Consider the following 18,249-nt stretch of genomic DNA (forward strand, 5'->3'; position numbering starts at 1 on the left):
TCGTGTTTTTAGAGGATTTGATGCTTTAAAGATGAAATGAAGCTTGTTTCTGGGTCATCCCCTAGTGGTCACTAAGAGGTTGCCATTTTGTGTCTTTGTGCAATTGCAACTGCAGCGCTGGTAGCGTGCTTCAACTAAACAACACCACATTCTGGTGCACTTAGCAGGATGTTCTCTTAGCAACCAAAACCGTACACCCCCTTATCTCATCTTCTCATCACTTACACTGCCACATTGAGATCAAGAGCAATTGCTGATGGAATAAGGATTTCACTTGAACACATTAGGGTTTGGTAGTGATTTCTCATTTTACTGGTGAATTTACACTATATTGTCTTTACATGAGATAAGGATTGGTTCATGTTTATAATCAATATATGTATAATGACATTACAGCTGTATTGCACTTTTTGAAACACTACAAAAGTGAATTGGTTCAGTTTGTTTTTACCTCATAACTGCAGTAGCATTTCAAGTAAATCACCTGACACTTATAGTGGGAGTGGTTTGTGATGTATCCTGTTTATGGCCAGATAAAAGTACGGTCGTTGTACAAGAGGATTGGTGTTATGTTTAGATCCCTATCTAAAACCTGACGCATTATAACCTGACTGAAAAGGAGCTTTTGAATTTCTAAAGGAAAAAAGGTAAAATTTTATTTTTAAATATAAAATTGCTTTTATTCTAAATAGAAATTTGTGTAATGAAAACAACCTTTCCTTGTTTTACAATTAGGTTTCAGCAACACCAGCTGCGTTCTGCTTCTGTTTAGAAACACCATGGCAGAGTGTACGAATTCTTCTCTTGAGTAAGCGTCTCATTTTTCATTATTTACTCAATAAACCTGTTTAAAAAATCTCATTTCACAAAAAAATTAGATATTGCTTGAGAGAGAATTACGGATTTTTAATACCAATAACCTACAGAACTGTCACAGATATAAAATTTCTATTTGCTTGTGCTCATGCACTTTGATTACTAGACACTTTTTTTTTAACAATGATATTAATTTCAATAAAATGAGTTAGCTACATTGGGTAGCTTGAACTGAGTAGTGCTTGAGACCTTAATACAGGTAAGTGTTTCTTTACAGCTGTATGTAAAGTATTTGGTGTTTATGTAATAGTAATAGTTTAATAGCAAATGTGGTCAGTTAAAATGTAATAATTTTATATATAATAATAATAATAATAATAATAATAATAATAATAATAATAATAATAATAATAATAATAATAATAATAATAATAATAATAATAATAATAATAATAATAATAAAGTCAGTAATTAATAATTAAATGAATATTTTGTTTATCTTATTTTATGGGATTGTTTTGTTTAATGCCAATTAATGGTTTTCACAAAGCCTTTTCAATGGTATGGTTTGTCTTATTTCTTGTGAATTATGAGGATTTTGAGGTATGAAGTTGTATAAGTTGCTCTGAATAAGAGCATCTGTTAAATGCTTTAAAAGTCATAAAAGTAAACAATTTGCAGTTGACAAGACATAAATATATATAAAAGTATAGAACATAAGTAAAGTACATAATATGATTTGAAGTCAGTCAAGATGCAGAAATTGTACACACTTTAAAAATCCAATTCAATTATTTGTATAGTTTTAACAATGGACATGTTTACTGAACATTAGATATATAGCACAAAATGTTCAATAATAGTATATAAAGAAAAGCATTAATGGCTGCCCACTGCTCCGGGTGTGTGTGTGTGTGTGTGTGTGTGTGTGTGTGTGTGTGTGTGTGTGTGTGTGTGTGTGTGTGTGTGTGTGTGTGTGCACTTTGGATGGGTCAAATGCAGAGAACGAATTCTGAGTATGGGTCACCATACTTAGCCGTATGTCACGTCACTTTCACTTTCACTTTACATGCAACCTCATTGTATTATCCCGAATTACAACACCCCTCCAATCCACCAGAGGGAGTCCTTACCTGAATTCTAGTGCCACCTGGCCAAGGTCAGTTCCGGGATAAAACAACTTCCGGGTTTTTATCACGGACATAAAAGCAGCATTTTATTAAATTGAACAGATATCAGAGTTATAAAAATAGCAGGCAATTCCTGAGGCAATGCAACATCTTCTCTCACCAGCCCGAGGTGTAGTGGGAGGAGTTCACCATGTGTGGGTTCCTCATGTCCTTGCTCATGGGGAAACCATTGCATTGGCCATTGGTGGTTTGTTTCCTGTCCTGGAAAACCAGTAGTTTTTTCTAAGGTGTGCATGATTTTCTGCTATTCATGCATAACTGTGCCATGCTTATGAGATTTGTTGTCTCACAGCCCTAGTTCACTTCAGAGCTGTAATAAAACTGATAGACCTCATTGAGGGACTGTGGCTACCCACCTGACCATGCACCACCCCTCTGAGTTACAGATATGCATAACAGATCCATCAGGGAGGGCTTCATCACTTGCCAAACTATCCCCAACACCTTTATAGATAGAATTTTTTCACATTAAGGAACTGTCCCTGTACACTTTCTCCTCCTAGCCTACAGTAGGCAAATAACGATGTGTGTTTGCACCAGTTAAATGGGATTTCATGGAGCAGAGTCAACAGGCACAACAGTCAGACACTCCACCTCCCGAGTGCTCACCATCCTAGCAATGTATGCTGCACTTCACCCAAGAGTTATCTAGTCTGTTCATATGGCATGCAGCTCAACGTCTGGTGGCTCTCATTGGCCCAAGACATGGAGAACTATATCATAGTTTGACAAGTCTGTGCTTAATCCAAACCTAGTCAACATCTCCCAACAACTGAATTAAACAACTGAATACTGGCAGAGCAAGAACACATGGTAGGTGCATTGAAAGTGAGGATGACAAAAATATCTATGATGCTTCATGAGTTGTGGAATGAGTCAAAGGTGTTAGTATTTAAGTGGGTATAGGGTGTGTGTTGACGGGCTTGCTTAAGACCCAAAGTCATCCTGGGAATTTATTAAAGCATCCCTTTAACCAGGAGCCACTCTAGAGACTGACTGGCTGAATGGGAAGACTGAATGGCTTAGGGACAGTGGCAATAGGTGGTGTGATTTACCAGATACTGATTCCATGCTGTAAGAAACTTTAAAAAATGTGTGTGAAAATCAAACGATGAGTGTGAAGATCTTAATGAAGAACAAGCATAGCAGTGACAAAATACATGCAGTACTTTGGGTTCATCGGAGTCAGTAAGAACCCAGAGAAAATCCTGCTCAAGCATTTTATACTGTTTTCCTCTTTGTTGTATAAATGAGGTTCCGCTTTGAATGTGTATTGAGCGTAAGAACTGAATGTCTCCCAAACGGCTGGGTCACACCTTGTTATTTAGCCAGATGTCTTTAAATGTTAATCATGGTCATGTACACCTTGTCTTGTTATTGTTACAATTATCAATCAAATGGGCACTTTAAATGGTAATCCTGGTCACGTATACTTCGACTTGGTATTGTTACAGTTGTTATCAACCAAACGGTCACTTTAAATGGTAATCGCGGTAAACCCTTTGTTCGTGGTGATCCTTGATGTCCTGCTGCTGCTGCCATACCATGATTGAAACAAATTTATACGTTTAGAGTCCTAAACGTATTACCTTATGATACATAAACCTTTTAAGGAATAAGCTCTTTTAGATGTGTATTATTGGAGTGGAATTTGTGTGCAGTTATCTGTAATTTCTTACTTGCCTTAAATAACGAGAGTTGAAGGCAGTATATGATAGTTTAATGCACAACAGGCCAAGAGAACAAGATATGACATAGAGGAGAAACTCTGACCTTGGTGTGGTAATTGAAATCTGTATATTACTTTGTTATTTATATATCAGAATTGTGAACAAATCTATTTTTTTTTTTTTTTTGGGGAATTCATAAATCGGATTGATAGCCAGACCCTCAAGATCTATATCTCTCTGTGACGGATATTTCTGAACCTTCTGCCAACTAAGTGCTTTCTCTAGCAAGATCTAAATACGTAGGTGCCCAAATAATAATCTTACCATTGAGTTGTGGCATGACTTCTTGGTTCGTGTGTTGGTTGCATGGTGTGAGGTCACCTGCTGTAGTATTATACTTCTCCTGCTCACTCTCCAAGAAGAACAAAGCATCCAAAGAAGTGTGCTCAACAATGGGTTGTGAAGAAATGTCAAGCACTCTGAGACATTGAATCTGGAGAAAAAGGAACCCCAACTAGTTTGATAAGGAGAAAAGTATGGTCCTGGGTTAGGGTAAGGATTAGTCCTGATTTATTCCAGTTTCTTATGATCTGTGCACACAACAAAAAGATGGAGGATGTCTTACAACTAGTACTTTGCAAGGGCCAGTTTTATGAAGAAAAGATCTCTATTTCCCCTCATCATAATTCATCTTGGCAGGGTAACATTTTTTTAAGAAAGGAGGGCAATAGGATGCAACTTAGATTAACTCCTTTCAGAATCAGAAACAGAAAGGTCTTTATTGCCAAGTATGTTTTCATATACGAGGAATTTGTTTTAGTTCAGGAGCTCCACAGTGTAAACAGAATGGCATTGATAAGAAATGAACACATATATAATAGACAGTTGTATGTACAGTGGAAAAATGTGCACATTGAAATATAAATGAGTACGTGTAAACAATGTAAGAATATGCTTTTGTTCTGTGCATGTTAGGTGTTCATCAGATGTATGTTAAGTGTTCATCAGATGGATTGCCTGAGGGAAGAAACTGTTCCTATGTCTGGTCGTTCTGGTGCTCAGGGCTCTGTAGCGTCGACCAGATGGCAACAGTTCAAAGAGTGAGTGTGCTGGATTTGAGGGGTCCAGAGTGATTGACTTTGCCCTTTTGCTCACTCTGGAGGAGGTCTTGAAGAGTGGGGAGAGTTGTGCCAATGGTTCGCTCAGAAGTCCAGACTACCCTCGGTAGTCTTCTGAGGTCGGATTGGGTGGCTGAGCTGAGCCAAACAGTCAATGAGGTGCAGAGGATGGATTCAATGATGGCAGTGTAGAACTGTTTCAGCAGATCCTGTGGCAGGTTGAACTTCTTCAGCTGGTGAAGGAAGTACAACCTCTGCTGAGCCTTTTTCACAATGGAGTCAATGTGAATGTCCCACTTCAGGTCCTGGGAGATTGTGGTTCCCAGGAATCTGAATGACTCCACTGCTGTAACAATGCTGTCCATGATGGTGAGTGTGGGGAGAGCAGGGTTTTTTTCCTGAAGTCCACGATCATCTCCACTGTCTTGAGCGTGTTCAGCTCCAGGTTGTTAAGACTGCACCAGACAGCCAGCCATTCAACCTCCAGTCTGTAAGCAGACTCGTCACCGTCCTGGATGAGGGCGATCAGTGTGGTGTGGTCTGCAAACTTCAGGAGCTTGACAGAGGGGTCATTAGAGGTGCAGTCGTTTGTGTACAGAGAGAAGAGCAGTGGGGAGAGAACACAGCCCTGAGGAGTGCCAGTGCTGATGGTGCGGGTGCTGGATTTGAGTTTTCCCAGTCGCACTAGCTGCTGCCTGTCTTTCAGAAAGCTGGTGATCCACTGACAGACAGAGGAGGGCACAGAGAGCTGGGTTAATTTTGGCTGGAGGAGTGAGGGGATGATGGTGTTAAAGGCAGAGCTGAACTCCACAAACAGGATCCTCACATAAGTCCCTGGTCTGTCCAGATGCTGCAGAACATAATGCAGTCCCATATTGACTGCATCATTCACAGACCTGATTGCTCTGTAGGGGGTCCAGTAAGGGTCCAGTGATATCCTTCAGATAAGCCAAAACCAGTCTTTCAAATGATTTCATGACCACAGAAGCTAGAGCCACAGGTCTGTAGTCATTAAGTCCGGTAATTTTGGATTTCTTTGGTACGGGAATGATGGTGGAGCTTTTGAAGCATGAGGGGACTTCACACAGCTCCAGAATGAATTTTAGATGTGTTTCAGGTCAATTTCAGGTCGGTGGCAGCATCTTCAAAAACAGACCAGTCAGTGAGCGAGAAACAGGATTGTAAATCCTGCTCCGCTTCCTTAGTCCATCTTTTTACAGTCCTTAATACAGGTTTAGCTGATTTCAGTTTCTGCCTGTAGGTCGGTATCAGATGAACTAAGCAGTGATCAGAGAGTTCTAGAGCTGCCCGTGGGACAGAGTGATATTCATCAATTATTACAGTGTAGCAGTGATCCAGTGTGTTACTGTCTCTGGTGGGACATGTAACATGCTGTCTGTATTTAGGTAATTCACGTGAAAGAATCGCTTTATTAAAGTCCCGCTTTATTAAATTTATTATTACTACAGAGTCCGGGTGTTGTTGCTCACTCTCTATGATCATATCAGCGAGTGTCTGTAGTGCCTAGCTCACGTGCGCTTGCGGTGGAATGTAAAAACTCACCAGAATGAACAAGCAAAATTCCTGGGGTGAATAGAACGGTTTGCAGTTAATGAATAGTGTATCAAGATCTGGACAGCACATCTTCTTTGACACAGTTACATCAGAACACCACCTTTCATTGATGTAAAAACACATCCCGCCACGCTATTTCCCCATTGATTCCTTGTCGCGGTCCACTCTAAACAGTTGAAAGCCTGTCAGACTTAACGCGCTGTCCGGAATGGTGTCGGTCAGCCAGGTTTCCGTGAAACAGAGAGCAGCGGAGTTTGAAAAATCCTTATTTTTCCGGGTGAGCATAAGGAGCTTGTACGTTTTGTTGGGTAGAGAGCGGAGATTCGCCAGGTGGATGTTAGGCAGCTTCTTAAACTAGCACTAGCACGCCAGCTTCTTCACTAGCACTAGCTTCTTCACTAGCACACCAGCGTGTTTTCCCCGTCTGCCTGGCCTGAAGCGCTTAAACAGCGCAGCCGCTCCGCCAACTACAATATGCAGCAAAACGTCAGAATACTCATACAGCATATTGTAGTTGGCGGAACGGCTGCGATGTTTAAGCGCTTCAGGCTGCGCAGACGGGGAAAGTGCGCGGGTGTGCTAGTGTAACTAAGACAGCGCAGTTTAAGAACACCGGTGCCTAGCCAAACCAGTAAAAAGTCTTGTGGTGTGTACTGCGGAATGTTCAGCAGTTCATCTCTGGTGAAACTGACCGGATTTTCTTGACAAAGAGCAGGAAAAAATAACAAAAAACAGAGTAAACACTGAGGAACTAAGCACTGAGGCTGCCATCAGTGGCGCCATCTTCCCACTTCCCAACTTGCACAAAAAAGTTTGTTGTTAAAAAAAATAATAAACCAGCATGAAGATCAGAGCGCTGTCCATGGGAGGAGAGCAAATCATTTTCAATCTGAGAAAAGAAGCAAAATTGAGCAAAGACATTGCATGGCTGCTTCTGGACCAGACTCATTACACTTTAGGGATGATTGAGCTCATTAATTTAGCAGCAGAATGAATTTAGAAATCTACAGATATGTTCTGTCTAACAATTTACAGAAAAAAATTACAGTTGTGGACTGTAAAGCAGACATTTACCCAGTTGATTAGCATTTTAACTGCTGATGAGGAGACTGAAGGATCAAACACCATTGAAACAAACAGCAACCAAAAAAAGAAGCTGACCTACAAACCTGAAAGACCTTCATAAAAGAAGAAAGCAACTATTTTATAATGTTATTAAAGCAAGGGCTATGCAATCACATATTAAGTCTGTCACATTTATTTTTAAACACATTTAAAAACAAGCAAGGGTTGACCAAACTTCTCTACAAAAGTGAGCATAACAAATAAGGAAACAATAGATCTGGATATAAATTATTCGGCAGATGCCCTTTTCCAGAGCAACTTACATTATCTCATTTTAATACAACTGAGGGTTAAGGGCTTTACACAGGGGCCCAATAGGGGCAGTTTGGTGGATCTGGGATCAAAGTCACAACCTTCCAATTGGTAGACCAACACCTTAACCATTAGGCTACCACATGCCCTATATGCTGAAATAAATATTATGACATTTTTTGCAAAGCTTCAGGCCAGTTATGGCAAAAGTATGATTGCCTCTATACTGTGATATGGACCTGTGTTAAATAGTTTATTTTCAGATTGTATCTGTTTCTATTTTGGATCAAAATTCTGTTTAAAAATGTTTTCACATGGTTGGTGTAATCATGTGTCATTCTGTTCCAGTTTTCATTGGTTCCCCATGTGTATTTAACCCTGAATGTTTGGTGTGTTCTTGGTCAATTGCTGTCCTTAGTGGCTGTTGTGTGTGTTCGTGTTTCCCGTCCCGTTTTGTGGATTACTTTGTTTATTTTATTTTATTTTATTTATTATTTTTTTTATTTGGATCCTCTGCCTCATTGTTCTACGCATCGTTCTATATATAAAGTTGCTTATGATTACTTTTTTAGTTCCACCAAATATTTATTTATTGAGGCACTCGCTTGGGTCCCCTTTTTTAGATATATAACTCAAGCCTAGATTTTTCAAACTGGTATTGATTGAATTCTGTGTTATAAAAACACTTCATGATTTTTGGAGTCATGGCAACTCTGTAAAACCCGAGGCTGACCACAGTATCCCTAACTGTCAATATCACATATAAACAATTGAGTAATGAATACATATGTAATAAATATTCAGATTAGTTTAGACCCTGGTGAAAGGAAGCATGCATGTGTCTGTGGTCATTTACTGCAAAACTGAAGGTCTCTTACACAATTTTCTCTGCACACTTACTCCACTGCTTCACACTTGCTATTTTTTTTAATGACCACACTTTTTGATACTGCTCGGCATGCTCTTACTAACCATTCTAATACCATGTAAATAAACATAAGGCTAAAACACCATAAAGATGATTTATCATGTAGCAGTGGCAGTGTATAATAAATTTTATTACATTATGTTACACATGGGTTTGGCTGTTGGAATCGGAGGAACTTCCTAAGTATGAGTCTGTAAGCATGGTATCAGATCAATAGCCAACACGCATATGGGTATCAATGCATCTCAACAAAAGAATAACATTCATAAAAAAAATCCTTACAAAAAAATGACAAAAAATGATCTATTTTTGTGTAGGAATGAAGACTCAGTGAAAGAACAACTAAATAAAATCAAAAGAGAGAGCAGATCAATAGAAGGATACATCACCAGATATATTCTAAACACCAGGACTGTAACTGATGACAAAAAGGTGAATAGAGTGGCAATTGGAGTAAAACAGAAGAACAAACCCCATAAAACCATATTATTAGTTGGAGAAACAGGAACAGGAAAGTCGACTCTCATCAATACCATGGTCAACTACATGCTTGGTGTTGAGAGTAAAGACAGAATGTGGTTTGAGGTCATAGAGACAGAAGACGACCAAACTGTTTCTCAGACTCACGCAGTCACAGTGTATGATGTGTTTACTAAACACTGCCCGTTCTCTCTGACCGTCATCGACACTCCTGGGTTTGGAAACACAGAAGGTAAAAAGGAGGATTTAAACGTTGCTGAAAGTTTACTTGCATTATTCAAATCTAACGATGGAGTTCATGAAATTGATGCAGTTTGCCTTGTGATGACATCCAGCACCGCTCGAGTCATTGAATGGCATCAGTATGTTTTCAATGCAGTTCTCTCCTTATTTGGCAATGATGTGGAGAAAAACATTGTCCTGTTCATCACACATGCTGCCAAAAAGCCTAATAATACTATTAAGTTTGCAAAGAAATTTAAAATCCCATGTGCTCTGACTGCTAAAGGAGAGCCGATGTATTACAGATTCGACAACAGTCACTGTGAAAACTTTAATGATGAGGAAATATCAGATGATTATCAAGCTTCATGGAATCTGTTGAACACAACTATGGAGAACTTTCTGTCCTTTCTGAAAGAAAGTAAACCCATAAGTGTAAAGATGACAGTAGCAGTGCTGAGAAGCCGCAAACAACTGACTGCATCCATCCTCAATATAAAGGATAAGATCATATACACAGAACAGAAACAGAAAGAGCTCGAGCAGACAAAAGAGGCTTTACAGGAACATGAGAAAGAAATAAGAGACAATGATAACTTTGAATATGAAGTAGATGAGGTCTATAAAGTAAAAGAACCACTAGAATACAAGTGGTGGCACTTTGGATGGAAAGAAGCTACTTGTTGTAGCATCTGTGAGGAGAACTGTCATTACCCAGGATGCTGGTGGGTCAGAGATCTCTCCCGGTGTAGTGTCATGGATGAAGGGAAGTGCACAGTGTGTACTGGAAGGTGTCACTACACTGATCATGTTAAAGAGGGAAAAAAATATGTGTCAAAGACAAGAAGGGTCAAGAAGACTAAGGAAGATCTAAAAATGAAATACATGATGAAGTCTGATGAGATGAAGAGCTTGATGAGTCAAATAGAGAATGACATGAAAGAAATGGAAAAAGAGAAGATCAGACTGGTGGAAGAGTGTTATCAACATGTGGTTAAACTGGAGGAGATTGCCCTGAAGAGGGGCTCTGTGTTTACACTGGAACATCTGGACTTTCTGATTGAGAAAGTGAGAGAAACAGGAAAGCCAGAGCAAGTGCAGAAACTTCAAGATATAAAACACAGAGCTGATAATGTACAGTTGCATGCAACAAATGATTACTGGCCAATGCCAGACTAGTGGATGCACAAACATAATGGTGAGAACAGATGTTTGTGAGTTTCTAAAGTAGAATTATCTGATAATTGTTCATCTAATAATTATTAATATCAGGATAAAAGTAAATTTAAATGATGTAAGGTAATGAACTTTAATGTACACTCTCCATCTGTTTTAATTCATCAGAGCCTAAACAATAACTGCATGGTCCTCACCAACTTCAATAAATAAAAATCATATTTGCCACCTTTCAAAGCATTGCAAGACATCACACTTCCACTTTGCTTTACAGATAACACCAGCACTCCTCCATCATTTTCTGATTTGTTCTGCACCTTAAAATTATATTTCTCTGTGATCAAGACATCTCAAACACCTCAAAATGTCCATAACATTTTTCCCCACTTATCCTCTGTCCGTTGTTTGTATTCTTCTGAACATTTTATATATGATGAACTAAACAATGTACTTTATGTGCCATTGGAACACAGGAGTGATGGATGCTAAAATGGACATTTGAATGCCTGTGTAGGAAGTCCATTATAAATCAGCTCTTCAGATATAATAGTCTTTTAAATCACCAACAATGTCTAACCTGTATTTCTGATTCTTTACTTTTAAAAATAATTATTTTCTTCTTGTTTAGTTTGCTTTTAATGTCACTTCTGTAACTGCTACTGTTTGCAAAAGCCTCATGTGGTCTGTAGGGCTTTAAGAATAAGCTTTGTTTATTATTATTATTATTATTATTATTATTATTGTTGTTGTTGTTGTTGATGTGTTTGTGCAGTCTAATATAATTTTCATTCAGTGTTGAGAGAATTGACTTGCAGGAGACCAAAAGGATAGTGGAATTTATGTTAGTAATTTCTAGTGTAAAATAGAAATAAAATTATAATAATCCATAAAGACATTTGACAATTGTTCAGCTTTGATCAATAAAATGTAAATATTTTAATTTGTCAAATGTGGTGAATTTTATAGCAGAAGAATATTTAAAAGTATTTCAATGATGGCAATTTATAGGGTTTTCTTTAAATGTAGAATTAAAAAGATTGCTGGAGTATTGTAAAGACTACAAATCTCCATTTCCAACAAAAGCCATTTTCCCCCATCCCCGTTTGTACGTGGGAAGACACAAAGGAGTCAAGAAAACAAAGGAAGATCTGAAAAAGAAATATGAGAGAGTGCAGAGAGATAAAGAGCTTGATATAAATCAGTGTGTTGTTACACTGGATGAAATCATTATTAAAGAGAGACTGTCTTAAGAACTTGGATTTCTTGATTGAGTAGATGATGGGGGGAAAACAATTTATAAAAAAAAAAAACAAAAAAAAAAAAACAGAGGAAAACAGTTTAAGTTGAAAACTAGAACCTGCTAGAATTTCTAAGAATTTGCCATTGAATAAAAAAGAAAATGTTGCTGTAAAGTTTCATGATTCAAAAACAAAAAGATTCTTCCTGAATCACTTGATTACCGTTATTATGCTTGCACTAAGGAAAAGGTCATTGAGAAGTGAAAGACTTTCTAGTGTAAAATAGAGCTGTTGTAAAAATCTGATTAGAATCAGCAGATTAATAAACAGTGTGCATGTATGTGTGCATAGAAGAAGAGTTCTAATCATTCAGCAGTGGGAACTACTTCTGGTCTGGAGGTGTGAAGTCCATGGTATCATTAAGCAAGTACACAATTTACAAGATTCTGTGCTGAGACTGAAATAGATCAAAAGGTTTCCGAAACAGAGGACAATGTTTTTAAATCAATAAACTTTCACTGGAATAAAAGGAGGAGCAGCTTGGTTTATCATTTTCTGTAAGACATGTGTCATTATTGCTCTCCACACACCTGCCATATGCACCTGCTCTGTCCATAACAGTGGTGTTGAATCAGTGCTGTTAAAGGTGAGGTCTCCGTTTTTGAAAGCCAATGTTGACATAAAATCACCAAAACAAACACGCCCCTAACCCAAACGGGTCCCACCCCTGTATTGATAGCTCCACCCACACATACATACTGTACATAACCCAGGCAACTAATGGAAAGAAATGTGTCTTTATCATAGCTGAAATGAAGAACAATACGATTGCAGATAAATAAACAAGCAAAAAACGACACAAGCATAATCATGCAAAAGACGGCATATATTAGTTCTGTGTAACAAAGCAAAATCAACGTTACATACCTGTTACTAGCAAAACACGGTTGTAGCTGCCTCTCTACATTACTACGATTGAAACGAGGTGTTATTTGTGTAGTAACACTGAACACTCGTGCCATACTGACACGCCCCTTTCTGCTCATTGGCTACATGTTAGTTTTCTTTTGTTTGGCATCCCAACACAGATTTCTGAAGCATTTATCAAACAACGGAATACATGATTCTCTAAAAAACACACACAAAATGCTATGGATAGTTCAACCTAAACTTGTGTTAAAATTCAATATTATAGCTGCACCCCAGTAGACAAAAAAGACAAACCTGCTCATATTTAAAGTTTTACATGTTTATAATGAAATTCAGCACTAAAATACTGTTTGCATTACGATCTAATCATTGTAGGAATGAAGACATGTCCACTTCAGTGGAAGAACAACTAAATGAAATCAAAAGTGAGAGGAGATCAATAGAAGGATTCATCACCAGATATATTCTAAACACCAGGACTGTAACTGATGACGAAAAGATGAAGAGAGTGGCATTTGGGGTAAAACAGAACAAACCCCATAAAACCATATTGTTAGTTGGAGAAACAGGAACAGGAAAGTCGACTCTCATCAATACCATGGTCACCTGCATGCTTGGTGTTAAGAGTAAAGACAGAATGTGGTTTGAGGTCATAGAGACAAAAGAAAAACAAACTGTTTCTCAGACTCAGGCAGTCACAGTGTATGATGGGTTTACTGAACACTGCCCGTTCTCTCTGACCATCATTGACACGCCTGGGTTCGGAAACACAGAAGGTAAAAAGGATTTAAACGTTGCTAAAAGTTTACTTGAGTTATTCAGCTCTAACGATGGAGTTCATGAAATTGATGCAGTTTGCCTTGTGATAACATCAATCATGCCTCGACTCACTGAAAGGCATCACTATATATTTAATGCAGTTCTCTCCTTATTTGGCAATGATGTGGAGAAAAACACTGTCCTGTTCATCACACATGCTGCCAAAAAGCCTAATAATGCCATTAAGCTTGTAAAGAAATCCAAAATCCCATGTGCTCTGACTGCTAAAGGAGAACCTGTGTATTTCAGATTCGACAACAGTCACTGTGAAAACTTTAATGATGAGGAAATATCAGCTGATTATCAAGCTTCATGGAATCTGTTGAACACAACCATGGAGAACTTTCTCTCCTTTCTGAAAGAAAGTAAACCCATAAGTGTAAAGATGACAGTAGCAGTGCTGAGAAGCCGCAAACAACTGACTGCATCCGTCTACAATATAAAGGATAAGATCATACTGACAGAACAGAAACAGAAAGAGCTCGAGCAGACAAAAGAGGCTTTACAGGAACATGAGAAAGAAATAAGAGACAATGATAACTTTGAATATGAAGTAGATGAGGTCTATAAAGTAAAAGTACCACTAGAATACAAGTGGTGGCACTTTGGATGGAAAGAAGCTACTTGCTGTAGCGTCTGTGAGGAGAACTGTCATTACCCAGGATGCTGGTGGGTCACAGATCTCTCCCGGTGTAGTGTCATGGATGAAGGGAAGTGCACAGTGTGTACTGGAAGGTGTCACTACACTGATCATGTTAAAGAGGGAAAAAAATATGTGTCAAAGACAAGAAAGGTCAAGAAGACTAAGGAAGATCTGAAAATGAAATACATGATGAAGTCTGATGAGATGAAGAGCTTGATGAGTCAAATAGAGAATGACATGAAAGAAATGGAAAAAGAGAAGATCAGACTGGTGGAAGAGTGTTATCAACATGTGGTTAAACTGGAGGACATCGCCCTGAAGAGGGACTCTGTGTTTACACTGAAACATCTGGACTTTTTGATTGAGAAAGTGAAAGAAACAGGAAAGCCTGATCAAGTGCAGAAACTTCAAGATATAAAAAGCAGAGCTGATATACAGTTGTTTGCAACAAATGATTACTGGCCAATGCTAGACTAGTGGATGCTTAAACATACAGGACGGGTATAGAGGTTATAAGAACAAATCAAATTCAATATTTGTGTATTTTTTACCTACACACACACACACACACGCACATATATATATGCATATGAAGATGATATATATATATATGAAGTAACGAAAACAGACTGAGATTAACAAAAAATAAATTAGAGACTAAAAAGGCACAAAAGCAAGACAGATTCAAGGACCAAGAAAAACAAACAAAAAAATTCAAGACAATGATAAAGCAGGTAGAACATAACACCAATACAGATTTCTCAGGAATACAACTGCAAACCACTAAGGAGAAGACACAGAAGTTACAGAAGACATTTAAAATATCAGTTATGCTCTCTGGTGATATTTTAAAGAATTATTTGTGATGTATCTGATTGTGGACCATTTATGATTCTCAGAAAATTTCATTAAAATGTTTTCATGGGAAGAAGCAGCATTCACTTGTACCTACTACACGTCATTAATTTTACTTTCAGCGTTGTTAATGTAACTTTATATGGTCATTAGGGTAACTTTCATTATTGCAGCTATTATTATTATTATTATTATTATTATTATTATTATTATTATTATTATTATTATTATTATTATTGAGAAATCTAGTACACTTGAAATATTATATAAACTTGTAATTGTAGTGTTTTGACATATCATGTCCTTTCAACATTTATCTGTATTTACACTTTCCTTGAATCAAAATGTTGATAGGTTTCAAAATGTACCAAACCAGCAACTAAAAGTAAATTGAACAAACAAAAAAAATTCTTGGAACACAAAATTAACTTTTATGATTTGACTATTTTAATGTAGTTGTTATTTCTGATTAATTATATTATCACTTATACTGTATCTGTGTGTTTTCATTTCATCTTTAAATAAATCTTTACTTCTGCTTATATTACTGTTACATGTTAAATGTTTTTCCAAAAATAAAATATTTACAACCTCACGTTACAGTAATGATGATGATTCAGAATGTAGAGGAAGATCTCAGACTCATGTATATGCAACAAACAGGGAAGGAAGTGCCAGTGTGAAGTGTTTCGTGAATAAGTAGGTCTTCAACCGTCCTTTGAAAATAGCCAGTGACTCAGCTGTCCGGACCTCTAGGGGAAGTTCATTCTACCTTGTACAGAACCTTGTAGTATACTTGCCTCTTAGAGACAGATGATGGAACCAGTCGAGCAGTTAAGAAACCAGCCACCTCACTGCTCCCTCACAGACCATTTAACTGTGCTATAAACTTCCTTCCTGCTATCTCCTCCAACCCTAGTCAGGCATGATGCTCTCTGATCTTTAAATGGGTAAACTTTTCTTTAACAGTCCAGGCTCCTGGAACACCAAACATGTGCCCCACCTACTCGCAACAGTTCATTCTGAACCTGCTCTTGACTACATCCTGCCCTCTAGGGGCTATAACATTAAACATAGAACCTTTAGATGCTTTTAACGATCTTCCAGTATCATTTTACAGCCTTTACAGTATCCAGTGCCCACCAGATCTCAGGTCACAAGTCATGACTTCGTGCTATTTATCTTGTTTGTTCTTTCACCTAAGGATCAGCAAATCACATGGACACTCCAGGTAAGATTATTAAATTTATCAGGTTAAATATACGTAAATATAACAAACTCTACTTGGTTTTATTTAAGTATGCATGAGCTAAAGTTCATGTATACTATGAACACATGTATCTTTTTGAAATCGGACATTCCAGCCAAATATGATTAGATTGAAAATAAAAACTCATTTCGGTCTTTTGTCACACACACACTGTATTCATCCACACATCAAAACCTTACTATTTATCATATATTTAATATGCCGCAGCACCCAAAATGAATCTGTCAGCACCACTGTCTCTATGGAACCAGGCATTAATCGAGCGCGTCTCCCCTGGAGTTCTCAGTCAAGCCTGCCACATATCAGCCAATCAAAAAAAAAAAAAGCGCAACACAATAGCCAATCAGAAAATAGCGCTATTGTATCTGGTTAAGATTTAACCACAATTTTTTTTAACTCAAATCACAGATCATCATGAGATAGTCGTAGAAGGAGATTATACATGGTAACATACATAGAAACAAAGGTAAAACAGCTCTGAAACAGCTCTGAGAAATGTACATTAAAAACAGCAAACAAAAAATAAACAGCAGAAAACAAAAACAGCAGCTAGCGCTCTTTCGCCGCTCCTGAAAAACAAACAAAAAAAAATTTTTCAAACAGTTTCCCCTGTTACACCAAAATCAGTGACCCATCATATGTTGTGACCATAGAGGGCGCTGTTGCTAAAATGCAACTAAAAATATATGGTCCAGAGAAGTTCGCTACGCAAACAGCGTAAATGCAAACATCAGTATCCGCTGTTCATTAAACATTGCTGTGAGAACACGCCAAGCTCCGTGCATGTTACATTCAAGCAGTGCTGTCGTGCTGCAAAGAAACAGTTTTTTTTTTAACTACCCTGAAAGTTATTTGTTAATTAAGGCTAATAAAACGTAGTCCCTCTTTCACAACAAATTGACTTGAATGTTCTCCATATTCACTCTGGTGATGCCTAACACTATTATATAATTAATAAAGATTTTTGTCTCACGTCAACAGTAACAGACTTACAGCATGGTCAACAAATTTGATAAGGCCCTATTACAGGTTAACAGAATCCGTTACCTCCCTCTATTACACCAAATTGACTTGAATGTTCTCCACAAAGCCATTAAAATAATGACCATACTGTTATGTGGTTGATAATGTCCAACACACCGGTCTGATTATTTAAATCTGATTAAGTGTCCAAGTGTCTCATGAATGTAACCACTAATTTTAACAAATGTAAAACATATTCCATTTAATACTGTTGTTAAGTGTAACCTATCAAAAAGTTTATATATATTTCTAATTTGTACTAAAAATTATAATTATTAAAAAATGACATTTTTACAACTTGTTTTAATGGTAACCAATACTAAAATATTAATAGTAAACAATAAAAGGCCGCAAAGCTGTAGGACTTGATGGGATCGGGCTCCTGAACACACTATGAAACCAACCATCAACACGTCACACGTAATCTTTAACAAAAGGAAACATTTCAAGGTAAATATCAAACATCTGAGCTGGGATCCACATACAACATTCTATTTTAAGACAGATGCCATGTACAAGGGGTTCAGAATGGTCAGAACACTGTCATTAACTGCCTTATTTTAACAGCATTTTACCCATCTACAGGATGGGGTTGTTCATTTTTTCCCCCTCACTGTCTGTTTGCCCATTGCTCTTCTCCCCACAGTTGTGGCACAGCTCAGTTAGGTCATCTGCTCACTATTAAAAACAATACAACTTGTCAATAATTGCATTGCTGTGTTAATCATTTAAATAATGTACTACATAAGTTAAAACCAAAGAATTAAACAAATGTACCAGTCTCATTTCGCAGGGTCATTGCAATCTGTCTTCGATACAGATTTACTGCAGCTCCTCTGACAGTTTCTCTGCATACTAATATTACTCTCTCTCACTCATTTTCTACCGCTTTATCCGAACTACCTCGGGTCACGGGGAG

At 37.6% G+C, this 18,249-nt stretch overlaps 1 protein-coding gene across 2 annotated transcripts; it reads left to right on the forward strand.

Annotated features, from left to right (window-relative positions):
• Window positions 1-278: 278 nt before the first annotated feature.
• On the forward strand, window positions 279-15,591 carry LOC113648199. Of its 2 annotated transcripts, none has more exons than XM_027155318.2 (3): window positions 279-647; window positions 736-808; window positions 13,096-15,591. In XM_027155318.2, the coding sequence occupies exons 2-3, from the start codon at window positions 780-782 to the stop codon at window positions 14,657-14,659; spliced, it is 1,593 nt and encodes a 530-aa protein (XP_027011119.2). In that variant the 5' UTR covers window positions 279-647; window positions 736-779; the 3' UTR covers window positions 14,660-15,591. The 2 variants fall into 2 exon arrangements, with proteins under 2 accessions (XP_027011119.2, XP_027011105.2); XM_027155304.2 differs by lacking the exon at window positions 13,096-15,591 and adding an exon at window positions 8,992-12,543 and having other exon boundaries at window positions 447-647.
• The last annotated feature ends 2,658 nt before the right edge of the window (window positions 15,592-18,249 follow it).

This window comes from Tachysurus fulvidraco, chromosome 3, assembly GCF_022655615.1.
Source record: "Tachysurus fulvidraco isolate hzauxx_2018 chromosome 3, HZAU_PFXX_2.0, whole genome shotgun sequence".
Lineage (NCBI taxonomy): Eukaryota > Metazoa > Chordata > Actinopteri > Siluriformes > Bagridae > Tachysurus > Tachysurus fulvidraco.

Bases quoted from the DNA above. Each gene is read 5' to 3' on its own strand.
- LOC113648199 (XM_027155318.2), top strand. From the start codon at position 780: ATGGCAGAGTGTACGAATTCTTCTCTTGA. The intron at 809-13,095 runs GTAAGCGTCTCA...TAATCATTGTAG, and splicing joins TGTACGAATTCTTCTCTTGA to GAATGAAGACATGTCCACTT.